We start from the raw sequence: 27,191 nt of genomic DNA, 5'->3' as shown, positions 1-27,191 counted from the left end.
CTGCTGGGGGTGGGGCTAGTGGGGTAGGACTCAGTAGAGAAGGAGGATGTGAGCAAGAGGTGGAGATAGCAGCACTTGCTAGCTCTCACAAAGGGATCATGAACCCAGAATTGAGTCCTCATCATATGTGGGATCATAGGAGAGCAGAAGAGAAAGGCAAATAGTGAAGAAAAATACTGGGTGAAAACTCTTCCCACACAAAATATCACAACCCAATGATACAAAACCTAGTGTAGTACTGAGCCTCCGGCTCACTTTGCAAGAATCTGGCTCCCACTCATCACTGCACTGAGGCATGGCCCTTCATGGAGCATAAGAGCAGACCTCCTTCACCACCTCCATATGCATGCCTGCACCTCTATGATAAATACAACAGGGGCATCTAGGCATCAAAACACAGCTAGGCTATCTGGCCAGTGAAGCAAAGAGCTTTACTAACCAGCGGATGAAAAGGTAGTGAGGAAAGGCATGCAGCCTTCTGCCCCCAAGTAGCAGAGTACAGAGAAGTGAATGAAATTCAGCACATTTGCTTATCATGATGAATCATCCCTCATGGTTAAGACAAACAGGAGAGCTCAAGCTACTGCCCCCTTGTAGAAAGTGGTTTCTCTTCTTGTTCTTTCATGATTGTCAGCCCTACAAGGCTTCAGTTTGTCTGAAGCACTCATGAGAAGATTTATCATCATCAGAGTCTGGGGGCAGCTGCAGCTTCTCTGGAAAATTAATTCCTGTTCTGAAGTAACGGGTGAGGTTGTGAAGATATTTATTCCCAAATTGGGACAAAAAATCAAAATCGCAAAAGATTTCACAGACCTGAAATCCTGAAACAGTTCAGTCACTGTCTGGATCTTTGCTGCTCAGAAAATGGAAGACTTCACACCTATTTTAAAACATATCTTTTTATATATCTCTACTCCATGAGACATACCCTCAAAATCCATTTGCCATCTTTCAAGAATTGAATGCACCAAGCTGTACAGAGATGCAAACCGTGTTACTAAATCCAGAGGAGGCTAACAGAAATGATCAGAAGACTAGAAAACATGACCTACCAAGAGGAACTGAACAAATTCTTGTTAACCTACACCGGAGATGACTGGGAGACAACATGATAGAAGCCTTCAAACCCACATAGGGAAGATAAGAAGTGGTAGAGAATAAACAATTCCCTATGTCCATTAGGGAGACACGAAGTATTAATGGGCTTAAACTGCAGCCAGGGAAATCTAGGTTAGACATTAGAAAAACTTAGCAGGGTAAGGAGAAAGAAGCCATAGAAGAGATTGACTCAGGTTTTCATGGGATTTCTAGCATTGAAGGTCTCCCAGAACAGGTGAGACAAACATCTGTCAGGAATAATTTCAGTCTAGCTGAACCCTCTCTTGGGGACAGGGAGGGACTAGATGACCTCTCGATGTTCCTTCCAGGCATAGCATCTGATTATGGATAAAGTTGTGTAGTTAAAGACTGAGCTATAGTGAATGCAACTGGACCAAATCAGTGTTTCGCATGCAGCCCTTCATCTCATGTCTCCTACTGCCTGAGTGTTTGCCTAAAAGTTGCCAGGATGAAGCACCTTGCTATTTACATAAAATTAGTGTGAGAATTCGGATGATGTTCCAAAGCAATGCACTTATAAAGGTACTGGAATTATGTGCTAAAAATGTATTAATAATTTCTTGTATTGTGGCTTGTATTGTGGCATTGCCTGGGAGCTGTTGTTAAGGGCCAACACTGTTTTGCCTGACTCTCTGCAAACATGGAACAAAACTATCATCTTTGTTACAAAGATCTCTGCTTCACATTTATATTTTAATGTTTGCATTTCTGCTGAATGGAAAAAAAATTAAGAAAAAGAACATGAGATTCCAAGTACGAAAGGTTTTGGTCTGTGATCAGAACATGTTGGAGATTACCTTGGTGTCTTCCAGGAAGAACCTGCCAGTGTAAAATTCAATCAGTTCAGAGTTTGATTGTAATAATCTGATCTCTCTGAGCAAGACATCCACTTCAAGATAAAACATATGTGTCCAGGAAGCACTACATGCTTTTCTTAGCACTAATACCACAGTTCATCGTAGCCTCATTTCAGTTCACCCCCAGTTCCTATGAAATGAAGGGTTGTTTTGGTTTAATGGATACCAAATAGTCCCCACAGACAGCAAGGTTCAGGCAGGTCCCAGGTCTAATCCCAACAGCCATGATCACCAGGATCCCTTCCACTAATCGTCTGGCTCATCTGAGAGACCACAAATACACTCTCAGAGGCTGAACAACCCTTCTTACCACTGACGGAAGCCACCGAGCCTTCACTGAGGGTGCGACGTGAAGCATGTGACAGGCAAGATAAAAACAGGACTGTATTTAGCTGTGCCTCCCCAGGGACTGCAAAGCATTCCAGCAACAGATTCCCACAGCCAGCTCAGCTAATAATCCCTAGGAGGATTCATGCTGCTACCGCCTCATTTTCCTTCTCTGACAATGGAATTTTCCCCCGTGAGAACAAATTTGGTGCCACCTAGGAACAAATCCTCCTGGACTTTTCCTGGTAAGCATAAATGAAGTTGAGCGACGGACCGAGCCTGACGTGAGGTCTCTGCAGCCTGAGCTTTGCATGTCCACACCCTGTGCAGTATCTAGACAGCCTGCCTTCAACTATGTCCAAGAGCTGTCCACACATGCTATGCCACGCCATGCCATTTGTTTCCTCACACTCCTGACCCACTGAGACCTCCTCCAGCTCTAACAGACCATACACCCTCATCTGGTCTTCAAAGTGCCAAGACCATGAGGTAGACAGGTCCTTCTGGAAACCAGGCACAAGCTGGGGCCTTTTACCTTCTTCCCAAACTCCTGCAACTACTGGGAGACCCTAGTGCCTGCCAAGCACTAATGTGATTGCTCTTCTGTCTCATCCACAAGTTGTTCCTACAGCTCTCTCCTGAATACACTTCTCCTGACAGCTCCCCATTTCATTCTCATTTCCCCATTAATTTCTTCCCCGCTTTCACCAAGCAGGCCACTTGCAAGTCCATGCGGGGAACAAGCAAGGCAAGGAGAGAAAGCTTTCTGTGCATGGTGGGACAAAGGGCATTTTTCTAAGCCATACACATGATCACATCCAGACCAACTTCTGCTTCAAATCTATTGAGTGTTCTGATGAATTCTCCTTCCTTTGCTCTGACTTCTCACCCCCACAACTTTTTTATACATTTTCTTAGCCCTTAAACTACCCCCTCTGCTTCAATTGAAACCGTTTGGGAATGCTTGTTCTGAGCCTGGACCACTGACATTTGTGTGGGAGATGAAATGAACCAAAACTTCCCACTAACTCAGAAATTCACACCATTTCTAAAATGGTGCTTTGGGTTACATGCAAATTATTCCAAAATATGCAAATTTGGATCTTTGAACAACTCAATATGATCTCACGTTCACATCCTGCTTAATGCACCATCCAATTGCAAGGGACCCTGGCCAGATATATCAGGCACAATTAACTCTGGCATAAATTACTAAGTGTGGCTGTAGCTCAATCACAGCCACTTAGCATACAGAACTTCACTGCCACCAAGCCATACAGAGAAATATTTTTGTCTCAGCCATTGAAACTCATGGCACAGAGGAGGTCTCTTCCCTGAAAGGCTGGAAAACTTACATTCAGAGTTGCAGAAAGGAAGCTGATGAATTTTTTATGCATGCTAATGGAAGACTGTAATGGCATCCTGCATGGAGAAGACAGCAGCCTGGGCATTGGAGATACCAGTGGTCTGGGATACAAGAAGCAGATTGCCAGCCCTTGACAAGAAGTACAGAAAGGTGGGGGGGATCGTTTGCCTGGAGCCTTCCCCCATCTTCTTCCCTCATGCAGTTTGAGAATTACCAAACATATCCTACCCTCTCCCACTTCCTCTCCTTGGTCAAAAGGATGATCACCAGCTTGGGATGCATCTGGTATCCGTCCTCACTGAACGACAGATTCCTGCCTTCAAAGGTGACATTGATCAGGTACCTGCAGGAGAGAGAAGAGAGCAAGGAGAACATTAATGCTTGGAAACCAAATCCAAAACGAGAGCCTGCCTTCCCTCTTCAGTTCACATCAGGAGGGTAGGAGCACAGTGCAAACAATGGAAAATCTAAGAGGAAAGGAGTTAGAAAAACAGGACAATTACTCCAGGAATGGGGACAATCAGGCAAGGCAGGGCAATTGCCCCCATTTTGTGACTGAGATAGGGAAGGATGTACTGGGTTGACTCTCAATGAAATCCTGAAAGCACGTCTGAGAGTCACACACATATATGCCCACAGTCCCTGGTTTTCCCCTACCTCAAAGGGCAGAGGGATCCATAGCAATCAGCTGTGTAAACACGCTCCACAGCCTACACTTTGCTCAGTCTCCAAAGGAGATTTTGCATGCCATTGGAGAACAGTGATGACCTACAGGTGAAGCAAAGGAGACAGCCTCCCCCCAGCCCAAATATTGAGGCAATGACTAGGGAAGCAGTGGAGAGAAGAGGCAGGAGAAGCACGCCTGCAAGAAGCTGTATCCCTATCAGAGCCAGCGCACCTCATGGGACCCAGAATGATCTCATGAAGGAGTTTAGGAACCGGAATAATGATGTGGAAAGAGCCCAGTGAAAGTCCTTTTTCTTAGGGACAGAGTCGAGCCTTACACCCAGTAAGATCAAACTAAAGGGTGATCAGCCCTGCAGCCAACATCAGCGATTCTCTTTGTCTGGAAAGGCCCCATCACTTCTGCAGAAGGCACTCCCTGCTGGGGCATCTCATGTCAGCTGTACAAATGGACAGTTAAACAGTCCGGGCTTCAACCTCATTTATCCTAAAGCCTCCTTACTCAGCTCTGGAAAAGGAAAGAGCTTTAAGTGGACTGAGATTACAGCTACACTCAATTTCAAGGCCTTGCTGCATTGTGAGAACATGTTAAAACGGTGTTGCTCTAAATAAGAATCAGGTCTATTGTTTTCTTAACTGTCAGACCATCTAGAAATACACTGTAGGGAAGAGGAGGTAAATACACATTTCACAGTTCAGTGGTTTATATGACATCTCTGTGGCATTCTGACAGTTTCCCCTGTTCATATATTTCACTTCAATTCACAATCCTGTTGCATGAAGTAGATTTTACCTTTGTAAATCCGCTCTGGCACCAGTAGCGTCGCATCACCATGAGAGGCAGAGGTGACCAAGCTGCCTGCAGGGCTAGCCCCTGGACTCTGCACTCCCCTACTTTGCACAGTTCTATAAATTACACAAGCAACATTTCTATTACAGACATGAGCGGTTCTTCTGCTCTATTACACCATGACATCAGGAAACGTTTCCTAATATTCAGCTTCAATTTATCCCTTCTGAACTCAATTTGAACCAATTTCAAGAAAATAAATAAGAGGAAAAAAAATGTTCTTTCAGTGGGTTCACGCTTTCCTACTATCTGCACAAAGAGACCTCCCTGCCAATCTAATGAAAGCATTGTATCAGGGAAACTTCTTCAACAAATGAAAAAGCAAGTCATGATTTTAGTTTCTTCCTTTTTCAAACTTTTTTGTTCTAACTTCATTAATCAACCAAATTATCTCCTAACTCCCCATTGCCAAGTGCAATCAGCAATTATGTTTATTTCTAAAGGAAATTCCACACTTGCGCCATGTTGTGACCTTCAAGGGACATGTTCAGCGTTGGAAACACAGCCATAAGGGAACCCAGCATGAAACATCTGCAACAGGACAATTTTCAAAGGCAGACTATTGGTTATTTTCCAAAAACCAAAGCCATTTGGAACCCAAACATTGAGAGAACCCCAAAACATCCTCCACCTGGAAAATCTTAGCCACGCTATTGATTGTAATGGCATAAACATCCCATGTCAGGACCACACATGATCTTTTTCTGGCACTTTTTTCCCAGCTGTGTGAATTTTTCTGGTACTGAAGAATGTCAGGCAAGGACCACTGCCAGGTATGTGCACCCTATAAGACTTAGTTAAGGCTCTGGTGGTGGGAGGGATCTTCCAGTGGACCAAGATCACAAGTTCATGACTTCTCTGCACTGGCCACCTGAGGAAAGACAAAGAAAGGCTCCAAGAAGATGAGGATGCCATTAGCGTGATGGGAGTTGCAGCTTTATATGTCAGTAATGAGTAAGTAATGCCAACATCTAATTAAACGAACACCAATATTGAACATTTCTCAACCCTTTCCTCTCACACCCAAGAATGATTCCACTAAAGGAATCTCCCTTGCACAGCCTGACAAGAAGAGTTCACATGAATCAGCAACAGATATGGGACAAGAGGGTGTCATTTATGTTCATTTTCACTGGAAAGATTAGAACCTCTAATAATAATCAAGGCAGGATCATCAACGACTCCGATCCTTGGAGATGCCTTGAGATTTACACTTAAAGTAGCACTAAAATCCCTTGCTTCACACCTTAATGACTGAAATTAGTCTCCAAATTTGGCGAAATAACTCTTCAGAGTGTTTTCTCTCCAACCCATTAGCAATATGTTTACAAAAGTTTTCAGGAGAAGCGCAGAAGAAGTGGCATCCCCCCCAGCTTTCCCTGTTCTCCCATACCTCACTGGATCCTGCCACCTAACACAGAGATGCAGGGTGAGAGCAGCTCACAGGGAGCTGCGGGGCTTGCTCGGGTGCACTGAGCCTATGTGACAAAGCATCAGGGCTTGAAGGACTCCCCGGCAGGCCGAGTCAGCAGCATGCTGCAAGGCAGCCACACTCGAGTGGCTCTGCCCTCCATCATTACTGCAGCAGCAGTCATCCCCTTCAGCAGCACTGCTGCCCTGGTACACCAGCACCACTGCTGCCTGCTCTGGGCAGGGGGATTTGTTTCCTCCCTGCAGCCTACACACACTCCAGAGTCCCTAAACAGGCAAGCAGGGGGCTGAGAGGCTCCCTGACATGGCTGAGCTGAGCCACCAGCTGTAACAGGGGCACAACACGAGGGCAGCAGGTTGTGCATGCAGGTGAGGTAAACCAGGAGGAAACTGTGCCTGTAAAAATCTTAATCCCTGCATGTTTGGGACTCCAAGATGGAGAGAGTTAGGGAAAGAGAAAGGGGGCACAGTGGGGGCAGACACAGGCAATTTAATTTAAGTTGCTAGAAGCACCTTTCAGCAAAAGATTTTGCTTATGTGGGAATTTCTGGAACTACTTGATGCAAGCACAGAAGGGTTGAGCCCTTCGCCAGCCAGATGCAATGCCCAAACTCAGAGGGGTGAGAGCAAAACATACACAGCCTGTGGAAACAGGCTGACATCGTGAGCCCTGTGGTATGGACAAGCAGTCAGGAACAAAGGGACGTGCCCTTGGGCACAAAGCAAATTAGACCCAGGGGGACCTAAGTCCCCATCCTGGGCTCTGAGGTAACATCACCCATCCTAGATGTAAGGCTGTCAGCCCTGCAAGTTAAAGGAGAGTGTTTTAAAGGCTGGTTGGCATAGCAAACAGAGCATTAAAAACACATCAGATGGCCAATTTAGGACCAGCAGAGAGATGATGACATTTTAAATGGTTTCAGCCAGTGATGGAGAGAGCCTGGAGACGCAAATGTGGTGGGCTCAAGGAGCTTGAGGGAACACAGAAAGGGCTAACCAAATTTTTTCTACCCCAGAGACAGACGTGAAGGAGATGCATTTGAAATCAGCACTAGCCACTCCTACTTCTGCCTCCAGTGCCTTGCTTGGAATCAGCTCCTCCTGAGCCTGCTGACCGGATGGGCAAATTTGGACATGGCATCGGTTCACTCCATCACACTCCCTGCCTCACATGTGTGCAGCACACACACACAAACACACACACTCCCTGTGTCCTGTCAGTGTTTATTATGCTTCAGTGAGACAAGCAGCCTGTCTGAAATGGTGTGATTATCCTTACATCGATTGCTTCCCTGAATAAGACAGGCCATATAAATAAAACAGCCTCTCCACAGTCAGCACTGGGGAGTCATCTCAGCAGCCCAGCACACAAGGGAAAAACAGGGTGTAGGTGGAGAGTGGGAGAAGAAAAGCTGTGAGATACCTTTTACCTTTGCAGGGTAAAAGGCAGGTGGAATGTGATGCAGGATAAAGAGATGGGGATGCAAACCACCATCATCCTGTCTGGAATCTCACTGTAATGGGAAACACTGAGGCCACTTATAACAGCAGTGAGATGAAAGTAGTGAAAGGCCTTTACCCCACAGAATCTGCATGGTGAAATAGCCTTTTTTCACCCCTAGAGACAGTGTTAAAAATCCACCAGTCTGAGGTATCAGGGAACAGACCCGCTTCATGCCCAAGAAGGAGCAAAAAATAAAGCATGTTACTGCATTTCAGTAGAAGTGCCCACAGCTCCAAACCATGTTCCCTCTCTCAGCACCAGCAAGACCTACCCAGCCTCACCTGATGCAAACAACAGTGCCAGAGTACATCAATCCAGCCCTGCAGCAGGGTCCTGCCCATCCCTCACACCTGCTCCTGGACAAGGATGGACAGACAAAAAAATGGGTGGACTCAAAGGACAGGGAAAAGGGAGTCTAGGACCAGTACACTTATCTACAAATGGGAATTCTGACCTTCAAGGGGCAAGTGATTGACAGATGAAAGACTTAACCAGCACTAACTATGCTGTTAATACCTTCATCTGAGTGACTGAAATAGTGTTGATTTTTCTAATGAGGAAACCACAATAGATCCCTTTCATTTCTTACACCTCCATTCTCCAAACCCATGGAAAGCTTAAAATAATACAGATATTATTTCTCCATACCACTGTTCAAAATATCTGTGGCTGCCTCTGACTCAGAGCACAGCCAACTCGCACACAAGAGCCATCCAGACCCAGATGTGTGTGCATGAGGTCTCTTGAGGTAACACAGGCTCCACAGGATTTCAAACCCAATTGCTTACCCCCCAAAATGGTGAGCCTTTGATCAAATCAATCTGCCTGGGCCTTTGATCAAATTTCACTATGGCTGGTCCTGATCCCAGCTGAGGTTCTTTCAGAGGTTCTCCCATTGCTCACTGCCCTGCGCTGTCCCTCGCATTGCTGTGCTGCCAGTGGCTTGTGGAGCTGTGAAAGGCAGGCACATCTGGCTGTATCTGTAACATCTGTTCGGTGTCAGGTACAATTTAGAGCAAAAGGATTCCATGCAAGGGGCATGACTGCAGCTGATTTTATGTAACAAGAAGCTATAATGAAGAACAAAACCAAAACAAGTTAGAAAAAAAAAAAATAGAAGCAATCACTGACTAGGAAAATTAAATCTTAAAGGAATGGTATCTCACTCTTTTGCATTTGTTTCTTTCTCTTTCACTGTCAGTGGTACCACTGAATATGGGAAGATGCACCACAAGAAAGAAAGTGTAGAAAAGAGTGCTACCAAATTCCAAATTGTGCAGGCATCCTCCACTAGAAAATCTTCCCAGACTACAGCCTAAATTACTTCTAGGAATCAATCTTACCAGTAGCCTTAGAGAAATGCCCAGAGCTCAAGATTGTTTTCATTAAGCAAAAAGGTTAGGAGATCATCTAGATTAGGAAATATCCCTCAGGCTAAAAGACAACAGAGATATAAGCGATTAATTTGGTTTGTCTCTGCCGTCCATACCTTTTTAGAAAACAAGAGGGCAGCTACTGGGCTGGAATAAATCAGAGATATTCATGTGACATCAACAGAGTGATACCGTTCAATCCACTGAGATTGGCCCCTCACCTCCAGGAAGATGAATTTTTTTGGTGTTTGACCCTGACCTCTTGAAATAACCATTTCTGGTGGAAAACAAATTTCTACTGAACTGTCCTTGCTGTTCCTCCAACATATTTAGCAGAGTTGCTCTGAAAACAATGTGTATGTGTGCTGAGACTTCCAAGGGAAAGCGTCTATGTACAGTGGAAGGATGAATATTTTCCATCAATCCCTCTCTTAATCTTAAAAAAAATGGTACTTCCACTTTGTTTCCCATTTCTTCTATTTATCTACCATGAATTTGTAATTTCAGAAAGACTGAGCTGACAGTTCCTAGGGACTGAGGATATATCTATCCTTGGAGGACGCAGGGAGCCACAGCAATGGCAGGGCTGCTCTCCTACACACATTGCTTGATCCTAATGAGACGGGACCATTCCTGAGAACGAGAAGCAAAGCTCACTTTCCACAGTGTGTGCAGCCCCAAGCCTCCCTCCTGAGAATGTAAGAGGAGACTCATCACCGCAGTACAGGGTTTTGCCTCACAGGTATCCATCAGGAAGCAGACAGGGTGGGGGAGTCATTGTGCAGGGTCACCAAATTACCTCTCAAAAGAGAACATGGGGTCAGCTCCAATCTGGGGCAGACATGACGGTAATGACACCTAGGTGGAAGGTTGCTTGTCCAGTGAGCTTCAGAGTTTTCACAATAAATTTTTCCTCCATGTACATAATGTCATCCAGGACCTTATCTCCCATTTGCTTTTCATCCTACACAGTCACTGCCTTCTGTACAAATGGGGAAAGATGAGCCATTCAGGCCTAGTGGCATCTCACACTCACTCTGCCAGGGTGCTGCTGATAGTACCAAAGCCAGACTGCATGTGACTTGTAGGATACACAAATATACAATAGGGTGAGGTAACCTGTTAATGGGAAAAAGAGCAAGATAAATCTTCATTTTGTCCCGTGTGCTATGCTGGTCACAGCATTATCTTGAAAACTCAACCAAAGACAATTTTTTCTCACAGACATCCTGACTAACCTATTTTCACAAATGCCAGAGCCATGAAAAATTATCTGGCAAAACCACTTTTTAAATGGGAAAGAGGGATAAGAATGTGGCCACAACATTTTCTCATGAAGAGGTCAACATTTTGTTAGAAAGAAAAAGAAACATAAGATCTGAAAACTGTAGTAACTTTGGACAGAAGATGAAGCTTCTGGTAGCATCATACTCCCACAGAGTCAGGTCTGTTGTGTGACACCTCCCGCCCTTTCTTTTGTGGACAAGAGTTCCAATTAAAACATATCTGTGATGTGCCACATGGAAAGAATCCTACAAGGAACAGCATCACCTCAAAAGGGGAAGGAATATCACAGAAGATTTAGTTCAAGTTTCGTGAAGGAGAAATAGGAATATAAAATTCCCATGCTCCTAATCACAAGAGACAGCATATAGGATTTCCATGTCAAAATATTCCTTTTTAAACCCAAAATACTTGATTTACAAATACTGATTTCTTCTAAATTCATATCTTTTTTGTCCTTTTTTTTTTCCCCTGGGAAAATGACACAGTCCTAAGTAGCTAGGGAATATACCTCTACATCTTCTGGCCCCACTGGAAATAAAACAGAAATAAGGAGAAGTGTTTTAAGAGCATACTCTAGTTAAAGCTGGAAATATCTATTAATGTCATAGGAAATCAGTCTATTCTCAGAAAGGTTTTTTTAGCCAGAAAAGTTTTGATAAAAACAAATATACTTCTGAACTGACTCACCAAACCTTTAAGTAACAGAACATAGCTAATAGAAAATTAGCTTTAAGGTCAGAATTGTTACAGTCACTGGATAAAATAAAAACTAAATGTTCAGTCCAAAATTGGATCAAGCTGGGAAGCTTTACAGAGTTATTATATTCCTGCCAATTACTTTTTTAAGGTATTGTTTTTTTATTGCTACACCTTTACATCCTTCCTTATTCATTAGGTACAGATACCATATCACTATTCTCCAAAGCAAAACTGGTTTTCAAGGTATTTCTCCCATTTGAAAGGACTAAAAATCAGCTTACATGGGGCTGTAAAAGCATGGAAAATTACATTTGTCTGAACAGCCTACAATGGGTCATAATTATGTCTTGGCACCAACTAACAGGTCACTGATGAAAGCCATACCACTAGAATAAGGCAAATACTGAAAGGTTAGGAGATGTCCTTCAGATCTGTTTATCTGTCTTAAGGCATAGTCATACAATCATTGATAGCAGAAGCAGTCACAGAACAGAAGTCAAATGAGGCTCTTCAGTGATTTTTCACTCAGGATGATGTCTTTCAAGCTCTGTCAATTTGAAGAGCTGTAAAAAAATATTCCAGTTGAACTCCTGTCCCTATGCAGTGAATTTAATCCTGCTGACAGCAGCCCTATTTTTCTTAATAATTTTTGTACATCCCCTTGAAATCTCTCATGTGGCTGTGGACCACAGCTTAAAAAAACTGGCCAAGCAGATGTGCATATCAACAACCTCTTTGGTCTTCTGAAGGTGGCTGGTATGCTGGTGCCGAGTCAGCCATCAGGGCATCTTGCTATTTACCCAGAGTTCAATCCAGTTTCTGTCCTGAGAGTCAAGACCAGCAAACAAGTGAACACATCAGTTTTCCTATAGAGCTTTCAGAATATTTTTGCTTGTGGAAAACCACTCAAATCTGCCAGAAGGGTCCCTCTCACTGACAAAAGCCAGGCAAGGCTAAACCAGTTGGAGAGACTGAAATAAATCCTTTTATTATATTCTCAGAAACAGCAAACTAACTCAACTTTTTTGACCCAAGGTGAAACCACTAGCAATTTTGGGGTTATTCAAGTTTATCAAGCATTGAAAGCATTCACACATTTGTAAGGGGCAATGAATTCACAGTGTTGGCAGGAGCAGAGTCACGCCTGCAAGGAGACTCACTCCAAAAAGTGTGACTGCATTTTCTTGGGTCTGTAGCCATTCGGCCAAGCTGGCACCCTATCACTTTCTTCCCTATCACATCTCCAAGGGGAATTCAATTCAAAAAGTAAACAAATAATCACTCCTGTCTGTAACTGGGAAGGGAAGGTCTGGAGGTTGCTCTTCCTTTGCCAGAGGAGCCACTCTCCCTCTGCTGCTGTTCCCTCTCCTTTCTCCCTCTTTCTCTCCCTCTGTGGGTTGATGTTTCCATGGAAACGTGTTCTTCAGTGCCGCTGAAATTACATTGCATTTAAAGCATTAACCCTTCCTTGGGCTGAGGTAAGTCTCAGAATGATTAGGGTTCATTTTTTTTATTTCTCCCTTTTCTTTAAGCTTTCTTGTGTTTTTTTTTTCCTTGCAGCATTAGGAAAACCTCTTTCTTTCCAAGAAGGCCTCCCATCTAGCATTTGTCTGACAAGGGGCATAGGATGCATCACCAGTGGGGTAGTGTCTAAATTAAGATTTCTTAATTCCTTTTTTTTTTTCTACATGAAACCCTTAACGCATTTCTCTCCACAGTACATGCAAAGAGGGAAAATGCTGCAGTAGCAAATAAAATGAAGAGTAAGATAGAAGGAGAGGAGTAAGATAGAAGGAGAAGCAAGAAAGCCACAAGCTGGCACATGCGAAAAACACGGCTTTGGTTAATACCAGAGCTGAAACCCTTGTAGTCACGCACTGATCAGCATCTTCTTCATTGCAAAGTGCCATAATCACAGACCTCACCACTCCTCCTCGAGCCTGCCTCCTCTTCCTCTTCACAATCCGGTCCGTAATTAGTCATCCTTGTCCTCACTTGTAGCTAGCACTCCAACAACACTCGGTGCAATTAGTAGCCTCCTCACCAGCAGCACCTTCCCCGTGTGGCTGCTTCTCCACCCAATCTGCCATCTCTGCCATCCTTCCCTTTGGCTCTCTGTTGGCATCCGCCACTTTCACCAGTACTTCCAGCACAGCCACTGCTGTTACACTGCTGCCCTCACTGCAGACAGCTCAACTGCACGACTGACCCTTTCTCTGCTCTGACTGTGACAACAAGGCTCTGAAAGTCAAGATGTCCCCATTTGGGTGCACCCTGGACCTCAGGTCCTAGCTCAAAAATGACCCTGCAAATCCTCAGCCTTTGCTTATACCCACCCAAGTCACAGCAATAACACCTCTGTGCTCTTCTTTCACTGACATCATCCCTTTTTCAAACAGTGGGAAAATATAAAAGAGATAAACACCAAGAATTTCATTCTAGTTTTTCACATGGATTCCTACCCTCAGGCATGCCTCCTTTCTGCCCCAAAATCCCATGTCCTGACAGCTTGCAAACTGCTTCCATTAATTCCACCTGTATAGCTACAGAGTCCATATTCCCTTGCACCATCTATTTTGGGTTTCCCAACACACACTTCAAGCCTATCTCACCATTCTCAACTCTTGCCCCAAAGCCAGGGTGTGAAGAATCCTGCTTTGAGCTGGGTGCACACGTAGTGCCTTGAGGATGGATCAGTGTGGGAGGAAGATGCTATTCTGAAATGAATGATAAATATGGATAATAAACCCAACCTAAGTCTTTTATGCCTGTCTCTAGTGGGTTCCCAATATGGGAGATAGAAATATCATGGGTACATTTTGAACACGGCTGGGAACACTGCCAAAGTCCTACTCAGAGTTCACACATTTACATCATTTATTTCATATCCGACTTGTGCCTTGTATTATTAACTTTGTAGAGTGTTTTGCGATGTAGTTTGTAGTCCAGGCTCTGTTAAATCAACTCACATGCCTCTCTCTCTCTCTTCCTTTTGGTAAAAGAGAGCGAGGGATCTGGGGCTACACAAAGTCTTGCTAAGCACAAGAAGGGTGACTGTGTTTGCTGATATGATCAGTGCACTCCTACATTCTCATATAGTGTTCTGGAAAATCTTTTGGGATCCATCCCTGAGGCCTGACAGGTGCAAAAAGAAGGGAAATATTTGCATTCTGGTCAATAATTCAACTCCTAGACCAGATTGGTAGTGAATAAATAATTTTCCCAATTGCTGCTAAATGTTCAGAAGCCTCTGTGAAACACAGAGATGGGGTCCACCTCACAGATGCCCAACATGCCACTGCAACTTCTCAGGCTTCTTCCTCAGCTGTGTTGGAAAAGAGGTTGAAGATGGAAGTAAACAAACAACCCAGGGCATGGGACTGAAGAAATTATGTTTGTCTAGAACAGGGTAAAGGCATATTGCCAAGGAAAAAGGGAGAGTTCTGCTGACAGATCAGGCTTTTTGCAAGCACTGCTGAGAGATCAGGCCTTTTGCTTTCTGTGCAGCAGACACATTCTGTGGCAGCTGGAAATCCATCACCTTCCAAGGATTCATCCAAAAGAAGAGGCTCTACAATGACCTAGCACTGTGACTTTATGGTTTTGTAAACCAGTAGTTTTTCCAACAGTCTGAAAAGACTCAATGTTATACTCCATCCCCTGTTCCACATGTCCAGGTTAGACTCCATGACTACTATGGCATCTGAGGTCAGGCAAGAAGCAAGTGACTCAGACGCCTGGCACACACAGAAAATGGGGAGAGGTAACAACAATGAGTAGATAAGGAGACTGCAGCAGGCCACCTGAATGTAAGCATCTTATAAAAATGAACTAGAGCGTGCATCCTCAGTGTTTCCTGAGCAAGAAAAGAGTCAACTTCAGCCCATGTAGCTTCATCTCCAGTGAAATAAATGTGCCATTTTATTCTAGAGTTGCATTTGATCTTGAATTACTTCTCTTCTTCTCTGAGAAAAGGTCACTTTAAAGAAGCCTCAGGCATGATACTAACATTGCATCCAATAAAAGACTCTCAGGAGGTCTGAAATAAGTACAAGGTCCAAATTTGGGATATATTATCTGAACCTTTTTCCTTCTCCCTTCTGAAAGTCAGAGTGGGAAATCTGACAAGAATATTTCTTTGCTCAGGAGACTTGCAGGACTCCTTGGTCCTAGAAATACTGTGAACATGGTTTTCCAGCAAGCATCTGAGCACTCCAGCCCACAGTGGCCACTGTGGGAAGTCTGAACACAGAATGGATGGAAACAAGTGTCCCAGGAGTGAGACCAGAACAGTTCCATGGAAAGTGCATCAGAGGGTCAATCTCCACATCTATTACCATACCACAGCTCCCTTCAGTTCAACCAGCTCTCAGATATTTAACTATTTTCACCTTTAATTGGTAATAAAGCTAACGAACTAAAACATAACCCACAAATCTCATACACAAGTCCTGATAGATTGTGAACATACCCTGAAAGCTTGGGAATTAGCATAAGTACCAGGTGGAATAACGTGGGCTCTAGTTCTGGTCTCATTCAGTACCTTCAGCTGCATCATTCCCACAGCTCTTGCTATGCACATATTGTGGCAGCATATGAGTTGTCTGCACCCTTTTCTGTTGGCAGCAGTCACTAAAATCACTTCAGAAAAAGCTGCCTCAAAAGGAGGCACCTTTCAGAAATCTCTCACTCCTCCTTTTTCTCCAATGTGTCTTGGGTGCTTATACATCATTGATTCAGACTCCAGATGCTAAACAACACAGTTGCTTCAAAAAACTGGTCACAAACTCCAATGTCACGTAAGCACTTCTCAAAGCCATAACCTTGATGGGGTGCCCAGTAGCTGGAGGTCCCATCCAGAGCTTCACACCACCCTCCCTCCAGGAGGACTTCCAGTTCCAAGATAACGACCTCCTTCTTGCCCAAGCACAAGCATTCAAAGAGGCAGGTGCAGCCTTCCCTACCCACACATTAAACTGAAGAGCAAACGTTGAAAAAAAACCATGAAAAAAAAACCAAACCAGAAACCCGAACCCCAATGGGTGTGGGGGGATCTGAAATTCTTTGTGGATTATGACTTTTCCATGGCAACAGGCTTGAGAAACAGGAGGGCTGGGGAGGGGGATGAGGAGAGGGAGAGGGAGGGAATGGGAGGCAGAGTGCTGAGGAGGGAGCAAGCAGCACTGGTATATTGCCATGGAAACCCTCTTCCATCAGCAGCCAACTGCCAAAGTCAGTCAGGATCCTAGAAATGGACTTGGAGTGGGGCCTGGGAGGTGCTGGGGGAGTCACCTTGCCAGCCCTGAGGCTACCTCAACCCCAAGAACCTTGGTCCCACTCTTCTCCCCCTTCCCCAACAGCCTTGACACTGCTTCTGCCCTTGCCTCCACCAGACAGAGCCAAATTTGGCCCAGCTGAAGAGTGGGAGGAAATACAAATCAGCAAATGAAACAACCAGAGCAGGAGAAAAGCAGCGAGGCAAAGAGGGATTAATTTTTCTGATAGCCCTTGGTTTTCTTTCCACCTTTCTGGATTGATTTGGACCACGCAGATGTATTTGTTTTCACACCCCAGATGGCTGTAGAAAGAGGATGCCACTCCTAATCACTGAAATCAAGATGGAAATGTTACTTCCCTGCAAACTTAGCTACCAAGGAAAGAGAAGGGCTGTTGTCGGGTTCACATTTGCACAAGGCCAGGTCCCTCTCAACTGTGTCTGTCCCACTCAGTACAGCGTATGTCCCAACCTATCTCTAAAACATGACAGATGCCACAAGTGAAAAATTAGAGGAGATTCTGTTAATGGAAACGAAGTACACAGTGAAAATAAGTTAATTCTGCCTTCTAACCCTCATCTGTAACACTTGGAGGGCAGGCAACTCGGTGGAATGAACAACCATTCACACCCCTTTGCACACTGTGTTTTATCAGAAGCCTTTTAGTGCCATAAGAAATGGTCAAACACAGAGTTTGGAGAAAGAACTTAAAAGGGGCTGGCAAATTCTATGAACCTGTGCTAGTATTTATAGCTGTACCCCTAGCATGGCAAGGGATGGATGAGTCGTTTTAGGCTGCAGACGGCTGCAGACGGCAGGAAGGAATTGACTCCTACTCCAACCACACAACTGGCTAAGCAAATTGTGGAGGAAGATTCCCTTCTCCTGAAGCATCTGTTATCATCCATCTGATTGCACAATGAATCAGTAGTATGAGGACAGGCTGCTGTGAGGGTGGGGGAAGAGGGAAAGAGAGATTGCAAATCAGGCAGTTATAAAGCAAGGAGATGCCAGTTTCCACCTCATCACAGAAAAGGACATGGACCAAACAGAAAGGGCCTGGTTTGTATGCTTTTAAGTTATGTGTTTGGATTACTACTGATAGTATAGCACCAAAGAAGTAGCTTTTTTATTGTAACAGCAGCTTGGTTTTCCCACATTTATTCCAGAGCTGGGGATCCCAAAGTGCTCTATGCTCTGATCATTCATCTCTCTAAATGATCTGCACTGATGAAATAAAACAACCAGCCTGCAGACAATGCTCCAGCAGAAGAAAAAATCCTTGTCCTAGTGCTCTGAGCCCAGTCACAGCTCTGCTGGAGCACCAAGTGATTCATCTGCACTGCTCTGCTTATTATTGAGATTGGAGCCCAAGCCAAGGCCTCCAGACCACTTCTAAGATTATCTAGTCACATTATATGGGACAAAGAAAATGAGCATGTACAGTAGCAGAACTTTTCCCAACTTTCCTGATGAGGGAAGAATAGATGACCGACTCTTCTCAGATTCATTACTTCCTGTGTGTCTGATACAAATATACTACAATAAGGCCTTCATAATCTCAGCATCAGGCTGAAAATTACTGAAAAATCACTAATGGGTCAGACTCTTACTTCAACTGTTGCTGGGACCTAAAACCAGTTGGAGGAAGAAAAAGGAAATTACAAAAATGACCTGTTACAGGCTTAAGCAGTAAAGAAGTCAATGCAGAAAAGAGACAGCACAGGATTAGTTTTTCACATGGACTTCGATTGTGAAACAACCAATAAATCAAATCCAACTCAGTGCTGATTTCCAGATCTGACAAGATTTGACGAGAAGCTCAACATGACCTGGCAATGTGCATTTCCAGCACAGAAAGCCAACCATATCCTGGGCTGCTTCAAAAGCAGTGTGGCCAGCAGGGTGAGGGAGTTGATTCTCTCCCTCTGCTCTGCTCTGCTTTGCTCTGGTGGGACCCCACCTGGAGTGCTGCATCCAGCTCTGGGGTCCCCAGCACAACGAGGGCATAGATCTGTTGGAGCAAGTCCAGAGGAGAGCCACCAAGATGATCAGAAGGGAAGAGCACCACTCTTATGAAGACAGCTTGAGTTTGGGTTGTTCAGACTGGGGAAGAGAAGACTCCAGTGTGACCTTACAGCACCTTCCAGTACCTAAAGGGACTACAAGAGAGCTGGAGAGGGATTTTTTATAAGGGCATGGAACGATAGTACAAGAGGGAATGGCTTCAAACTGAAAGAGAGTAGGTTTAAATTAGATATAAGGAAGAAATTCTTCACTGTGAGGGAGGTGAGGCACTGTAATGGGTTGCCCAGAGAAGTTGTGAGATGCTCCATCCCTGCAAGTGTTCAAGGCCAGGCTGGATGGGACTTTGAGAACCTGGTCTAAAGGAAGGTGTCCCTGCTCATAGCAGGTGGGTTAGAACTAGGTAATTTTTAAGATCCCTTTGAATACAAACCATTCTATGATTCTATGGTCTGTATCGAGAAGTCCCTGGCAAGTCTGTTCAGTTGGGACCAATTTCAAGCAGGTGACCTCGCAAGAGGAGTTTCTATTCAGGCAGGGCCCCTTTGAAATCTTGAAGTAAGGTGTTGGGAGTCATTCCGTAGGCCAGTATGGGGATGCTATTGGGGAAAGCTAGTAGGCCCAGATGAGTTCAAGTCTGGGTCATTTTTGTGAGATGTAGTCTGATTTGGAGCCTGGACAAAGTACCATGCCCTATGGGCAGGAGAAAGGCATGGGGGGGTCCCACTAGATGAGAAAACACTGTGATCCCTACTCAAAGGGCAGCAAAGCTGCATCTTAGCCTCAGACAAGGTGAAGAGAGGACAGTGCACAGCCCAGAGCCCACTGTGCATACAACAATAACCGTGTACCAATAAAAGGAACCAATATCAAGTATTTTCTTTCTGACTTCACTGCTGCAATTACTCTTCAGGAATGCTCTGCAACACTGGATGCACAAGTCCAAACGGGACAGATTTATTTCTTGTGGCCTGAAGTCTGTTTCAGAGACCTTCTACTTCTGAGCTCAGCGAGGGCTCCCAGCCAGCTCACCCCCACTTATTGACTCATCAGTGGCAGTACCAAACAGGAGCCTGCCCCTGGAAGCCAGACTCCTATCGGCTACTTTGTGCCTGGCACTGAACTTTTTATCACTGTATCCCTTGCACCTGCACCTGCCTCCAGGGAAATGGACAGGCTATTAAATATGGACTCGTATCACTTACAGCAGCTTTGCTGGCCCATCTGTGAAATTGCTCTGTGTGTCTTGAAGGCGTGCGCAAGAGATGTTCTCTTCCCCCCTCCCTCATCCTCCACTGATGGATTGGGTCTGTCAGCTTGTCAGCTCTCATTGGGCACTGTTTGACATCAGTCCACATTGGGGCAGTGAAAATCTGTTTGCAGTCAGCTCTTCCAATAGCTCCTGTGAAAGAGGGGAGGCTGACCCACTCCAAAACATGCTGCCTCAGCTGGCTACCAAAGAGCCACAGATGATAAGAGTGATAGAAAACAGCTTGAGAGAGGGTGGCAAAGCTGCAGGTTTCTTTGGGGTCTGTTGGGCAGGTCATGGAGAACCCTGAGAGCTGGGGTAGGGACCTCATGACTCTTGGATCCCACGCACAAACATTGCCACCAAGACCAGTAGTCAGTGACTGAAAAAGAGGAAGTTTACACAGCTGAGGTTGTGCAGGGACACAGCTTAGTGGAGTGGGCCCTGGAATAATGTTCTGAGCATCCCTGGCCTCTCAACTTGCAAATGTCATCTGTCAATCCCAGACTCAGTCCTTCCGGAGCAGTTCTGACAGGGGTAGATGAGAAGGGACATCAGAGGCAAGCTAGGCTTGCAGAGCCTCCAGAGGGTCAACTGCCATGGCACATCAAGTAGCCAGTCATTCAAAATAGGGTTTCTTAACCCTGCTTTCTTAATGTCTAAAAAATTCAAACTGTTTGATATCCCTGAAAATCCTTCTCAGAGTTTTTATAGAAAGCCAGAATTGAAGCTCTTGTGGCTAATCACAGTGTCTTGGAATGAGAACATTAAATTATTAGGAACACTGAAGTTGCCTTCTTGTCCCCCTTCAATTCATTTTATTCTGACATGGGAAAAGTCATGTGAGAAATATGAGTTTCTAGGAAGAAGCTGAGGTGCTATGATGGGCAGTTCAGAGACTAAGAAGACCTAATGCAGCCTACAGAGATTTGCAAAGGGAGCCATTTGGACAGGAAAAAGGGGAACTGTACTTCAAAATTCACATATAGGTCCAGTTTCAGCTTTGTAGTTCCACTTCCAGCTGCAAGCCTTCATTTAGCTCTCTGAAATTGTAAAGGCTTTGACCCTCTTTGTTATTGCAGCCCTTGATTGGCAAAACAGTTCTACAGATGAGCTCTTCAAATTGCCATTTTTTGCTCTCCTGCAAAATAAGATTTGTTTAGGCCATGAAAGAAGAAACACTTGATTGGATTTCTGTGCCTAGACAACAATATTCCAGATACTGTCCAGTCCCACCATGCCATGCCCTGTGAGAGAAGCAAATAAAAACACACCTCAGGATGCAAATATCACGACAGCAAACAAGATTTTAACAGTCACAGAGAAATTCAGGTTAGAAAGCAACTCTGCAGGTGACCTGGCACAGCCCTCCACTCAAAAGAGGGCCAGCTTAGGTAATCTTTCCCCATCCATTTTACAATGAAGCAACCAAACATCAAACTATGATCATTACCTTACTTGTCACCTATTGTTTCATGTCACAGTCACCCACTCTTACACAGCCAAATGACAGACACAAAGAGTTTTTTAGCTCCATCTTCAAAAAAGAAGCAATAGGTCTTTTCAGTTACTCTAACAAATAGCATACTAAAAAACAACTGAACAAAAACACTAAAGCATCCTGCAGTTAGGCTTGATGGGTTAAGAGTAGGAAGAAGGTTCAAGCAAGAGAGGAAAGAGTAAAGGGCAAAAAATGTGACTGTAGAATGGTTGGATAGAGAGGTGGAGTGTTGTGGCATGGGGAACCTTTGGATCTGGGATAGAAGTATAGTGAAATATAAAACACTTCATGAGCAAGGATTAGTTTTTCTAAGTTTTCTAGCTCAGCACTTTGGAGCCAATGTGCCTGGGCAGTTGAGCTAAGCAGACATGTTTTAGGTACTGAAGGGAACTTCCCTGCTTTTGGAGTCTCCTTTCCACAGAGCCTCAATGGGTGACAGCTCCCTGCTGGGGTCCCTGACCACTGTATCTGCTCTCCCACCACTTCTGGGAAGAGGTAGCCCTAGGCGTAGGCAGAGGGACCCATGGCAGAAGCAGCTCAAGTGCACAGCTGTAAGAATGAAGGAACACCGATGAAGACATTGGAAAGGGAGCTGCGGTTCCTTTCCTTGCACCAGGACACACGGTAGAAAACAGAGGGATGAAAGGGTGAGTGGTAAGCACGGGGCCAGGCTGAGTCGTTTAAAGATGAGCCTTTCTCCACCTCAGAGCCCTGCCCTGTGCATCAGTTTCATCAGTAGCGATGACAATGGTGACTGAGGATTCCCAACCTGGAACGGAGCTATGAAAGCATCTGCAATTCCCTCCTATCCCTGCGCAAATGAACTTCCTGTCTCTGCAGAACTGATACATGAGCTTTTATTGCTCCTGTAAAGCCCTGTGTAATAGCCGGGGTTAGTCCTATTCAGAAAGCTAGCTAATCCATTCTGGTTTCTTTTTAAGCTATTTGTCATAATATTCCAGCTATTCCATATTTTAATTAGGCACTGTCTTCTCCTTTTAGTCTTTTGCCTTTCACATATTTTACCTCAGGAAACACTATTTGCTCTTGTAATATTGAAGAAGGCATGGTAGGGTCAAGCAAGGAAGTCTCAAGAAATTAGTACTGAGATGGAAGAAATATCAACAAACTCTCAAATATAAAGGTGGAGGCAGCTGACGGACTAGGAAATACATGTGAATACATGAGCACCCTGCAAAAGGTATCACCATGGAGTGGGGGGCACATAGGTGAGAGAAAGGATGCACCTCTTGGTGTGGGCTCAGATCAGTGCCACTTGACAGGGACACATTTTCCCACTACGCTCATGGCAGTCCTGAGTGAAGCTTAGCAGAGGTCTCCTTGACAATTTCCTTTAATAACAGGGTCCTCTTACCCATGATTTTTTGTGAGGTTCTTCCAGAGTTGTCAGTATGGCAGCTGACTCCCTGAAGAAATTTATTATAAACCACAACCCAGGAGAGTTTGCTTTTTACTCCTATCTCCCAGTCATTGCTGATGATATGGAATAGAAGGAGTGGAGGTGGGGTGGGAGAGGGCTGTGAGTCCCCATGCACAACGCAGGGTAGCTCAGATAGGGCTGGCTCTTCAGGGGTGTGCAGCATGCCAGAACATCCAGTTAGATATTTCAGATGAGACCTTTAGGCAACAGTAAGCCTTGCAGCAAAGGGCTCGGCACTCACTTAAGACTGAAAACAGAGCACTTCTTATTAAGGAGGCTGATGTAAAGCCCAAAGCAGGGGGAGGGATGGGGGGATGATGCAGGAAGGAAGGACATGTGATATTCATTCAGTAAAAGAAAACCAACAGCTAAAGAATGCACAAGGTTAGTATCATCGCTTTTCCTGCCCCAGAGCCTTTTGCTGCTCAGAAGCCAATTTGGGTGCGGTGTTTTCTTCACATACACACAGCAGAAACACGCACCACACACCCCATCAGCCTCCCACAGTTTGAAAGAGGAGCAGATACCCAAGCCATAGACTAAAGAGAAGAGCTCTGCACAGAGGAGTGCTTAACTGAGAACAAAACTGGTCCTAGCCCAGAAATCATCAACCTCTCCAGCTTCAGGGATGAGGGCAGCTTTCTTGATGCCAGCCATCTCCAGCCCCTGAGCAAGCACACAGCCAGTCACTGCAAACTGAAGAGAAGACACAATTCATGTAGGAAGCACATGCAGGGTGGGAACACCCACATCTTCCCCGTATATATTTCTCTTCATTACTCCCTAAGCTTTCAGCTTTCCTCGCCTTGGTGCTAGAGGCTCTCCCCCTACAACCTCTGTGATTCAAGAGACTGAGGGTGGCACAGCCTTTAGCTCCCATGGTCCAGCACAGCAGCCTCAGACACAGCAGGGGGCAAAAGGAGAATCCCCTACAGGTGAGGAGAGGACCCTAATCCCCAGACTCCCCTCTGTGTAGCTCTGAGTCTGGTCACCACCAGTCCTTTGGGCATGCATGCTCAGAGCTATCCCCACTGCTTTCTGACTGGTTTATACCCTGGTTTCTAGGTGCTTCTCATCATATACTGGCTAGCCCTGCCTTCCCTCTCCCCAAGGCACAGTGCAGCTTCTTTGCACAGTCGTACATGGCCCAGAATCCAGGATCACTGCTAACCATATCTGAAAGGAAGAACCAATGGGGGAAACCAGAAAGTTGGTTTTAGCTTCAAGTGACAGCCAGGGAGAGCTAACGAAGACAAAGCAGAAAGGATGGCAAAGTAAGACAGATGGATGGACAAGAAAGATGGCACAAAATTTATATTTTCTATTACCCAGATGTAAATGGATTTGTTGCCTTGCAGCAATTTACAATAGCTGAAAACTGGTCCGCAAAGCCCAAGAGGGAATTAGGATGCTGTCATGTCCCAGGGAGCTGAAAAGGTGGATTCAGTGCTAAGCTGCTGCTCACTGGGAGTCTAGTTCTAGATTCACAGTCCAATCAAAATACTGACTTCAGTATTTTCTTCGCACCATGACCAGAAGGACAGGAGAAGTCTGCTCCACTGACCACCTTCCTACCCCCAACTGCCTCAGCCACATGCATAACAAACTAATAATTCAATCATGCATCTTCACCACACTTTCACTGCAGCCCACACACTCACCCACCTGCTGCCAGAATAGGCACCCCCTACCGTTGCCAGAGTCAGTCAGGCATGTTTTTCTCCCACTCGTGCAGTCCCACTCAGCTCCATCCACACCCCGACTCTGTCTGCCTTTAACAATTATCTCCAGCTCTGGGAAGGAGCACTGCAGATTTCCATCCCAGCCTTCCCTCTAAGTGCTTATTCGTTGCATCACAGAACATGCCCTGAGCTGGAATGAAATTTCGCCCTTTGCATATCCTTACTTATTTATACTTGCTGCCCATGCTGGTTGCCTAAGGGATGGCAAGGAGGTAGGAGGGTATTAACAAGCTCTTTAACATGATACCTCTTAGAAATAGAGTAACTACTGCTATCTGCATCAATATCTTTCGCTTGAGTGAAAACCAGGCAATGCACTCCAGTGCTGGCTGTTTTTCTATGCCCACATGGTACTATAAGGCACACGAGGAATTTGGGCTCAGCTGCTGACCATTTCTAAAAGATAATGGTCACACACTAGGCTCAAATTTTACAAGGTGTGAGATGGCAAGTGTTTTCAGACACTTCTCAGAGCTCAAGAGAAGGCGATGCTTTTTGGAGACAGAGCCTTTTACAATTCATGTCCATTCTTCTACATCATTATTCACAGTCTTTTGGATGCATATATCCTCTGCTCTCTTCACTGCCCTCCTCTGTTCAGTCACCAAGGTCTTCTTTTCCTCTCGAGAAAAGCCCACTAGTTAAACCCAGTAGTTAAAGCACTGGGTCCTCAAATCCTAAATGCCTGACTTCAGATAAGGATGTCAACCAAAGTCTCCCTAGGAAGGTGCCCTAAATTTGAAGATGTCATATATACTGATATAGAAGAAATTCTCTAAATCCCTTTTCCAGAAGTAATTTTATATCATAAAAAAATACTCTGCGTGGGCAGAACACTCAGACCTTCAACCACACACACCCCCAGCTGATGATCTGGATCTGCTGGGGGCACAGGCATGGAGTCAGAGGAAGAATGTTTTTACCAAATTAAAGAAGATGTGAAGAGAGGCTTAAGGGAAACTGAGTCCATCAGGGGGGCCACTTGCTGGGAGGACAGCTTGCTGGCATGGGACTTGCACTGAGGGTTTGCAATGCAAGCCCTCACCTACAGCTGTCCCCATGCAACGGCCCTCTTCAGGAGGTGGCTCAGGGCTCAGCACAGGACATTCCGGCACCCTTGCATCACACCCCACTGCCTGCACCAGGTTGGGCCCCAGGACAGCAACTGGCCCTGAACCCGCACAGCATCCCCATAGCCCCTGGCTGTGGAACCAGTCACGGATTGTTAGTAACAACACGGCATGGGAAAGAACAGGAGTGGCTGGAGAAGGAGCCCTGTGGAAGTAGGGCAGCACTTGGGAGACAAACATCCTTGTGCTTCCTGGAGATAATACAACACAGTACAGAGTAAGAGCAGGAATGAGGCCAAGAAGCAGCTATGGACTGTAGGGGGGATCAAGACCACCCAAGCCCTCCAAAGCCCTCCAACCCATTTTCAAAATGCGGGAAAAATGATCTGCACATGATAGCCAATTTGCATAGAGAGTGAGAAACCTGTCTTCAGGGCAGGGAAACGTAGCTATAAAAAGGTACCTCCACCAAGCCCAGGCAGCACCTCCAGGATCCTGGACATCCCATCATCCAGATCACCATGCTGGAACTAGGACTCACATCCCATCAGCCAGATGACACTGGAACCAGGAACAGTGATCCCTTTCTTTCTTCCTTTCTTTTTTGTTCTTCCTTTCTCTCTATAAATCCCCTCCCTCCCCCACCTCAATTAATTTCTTCCTTTCTCTCTTCCTTTTTACTCTACCCCTTTATTCAAAACTCACTGTCATGTGCTTATATGGTAGGTCAGGGACTAACATACCAATTTCTATGCCAAGTGTGTAATTTACTAATAAAACTTTGTGAGTTTTTGTGGACCCTCTGACTTTTGTTAACCGGCAGAGTCAGAGAGCAGGAAAAGAAATATGCTCCAATGTTTTTCCCCTGGATGCTGGTTCACAACTATCACGCTGAGGAACCAGAACTACAACCTTTCACTTTCACACCCAGATCACTGAGTTCCCCTCTCTGCTGCAAAGCCATAGAGCCAAATCTTATCTCAGCTATGCAGGTAAATCCCTGCGACTGTTTAGTTTTCCTCTGCTGCCCAGTTCTTCCGTGGCCCTCTTCAACACACTGATATTACAGATTTATACCATGATAATTAAGGTTAGGGGTTTGTATTGGGTCTGGCTGAGATGGAGTTCATTTTCCCACAGAAGCCCTCACACTGCTGTGCTTTGCAGTGGTACCTAGAAAGGGGTTGATAACACACCAGTGTTTTGGCTACTGCTGAGCAGCGCTGGCACAGCATCAGCACTGTACCTCAACATCCCCGCCCCATCAGTGAGCTGGGGGTGGGCAAGATCCTGGGAAGGGACACAACTAGGCCAGCTGACTCAAACTGACCCAAGGGGTATTCCATACTGTCTTGGGGTGACTTTATGATGTGTATCCCATATTGCTGCC

At 45.2% G+C, this 27,191-nt stretch overlaps 1 protein-coding gene across 5 annotated transcripts in view; it reads right to left on the bottom strand.

Moving 5' to 3' along the window:
* Positions 1-27,191, bottom strand: part of GRIN2B (glutamate ionotropic receptor NMDA type subunit 2B) — a 241,249-nt gene that overhangs the window by 91,971 nt on the left and 122,087 nt on the right. For all 5 annotated transcript variants that reach the window (XM_032105854.1, XM_032105853.1, XM_032105856.1 and 2 more), the window contains exon 5: positions 3,898-4,012. In XM_032105854.1, coding sequence (XP_031961745.1) covers positions 3,898-4,012 — 115 coding nt within the window. The remainder of the gene's footprint in view (positions 1-3,897; positions 4,013-27,191) is intronic.

The sequence above is a fragment of the Corvus moneduloides genome, chromosome 4 (genome assembly GCF_009650955.1).
Source record: "Corvus moneduloides isolate bCorMon1 chromosome 4, bCorMon1.pri, whole genome shotgun sequence".
Lineage (NCBI taxonomy): Eukaryota > Metazoa > Chordata > Aves > Passeriformes > Corvidae > Corvus > Corvus moneduloides.
This window is presented reverse-complemented; position numbering and strand designations above follow the sequence as displayed.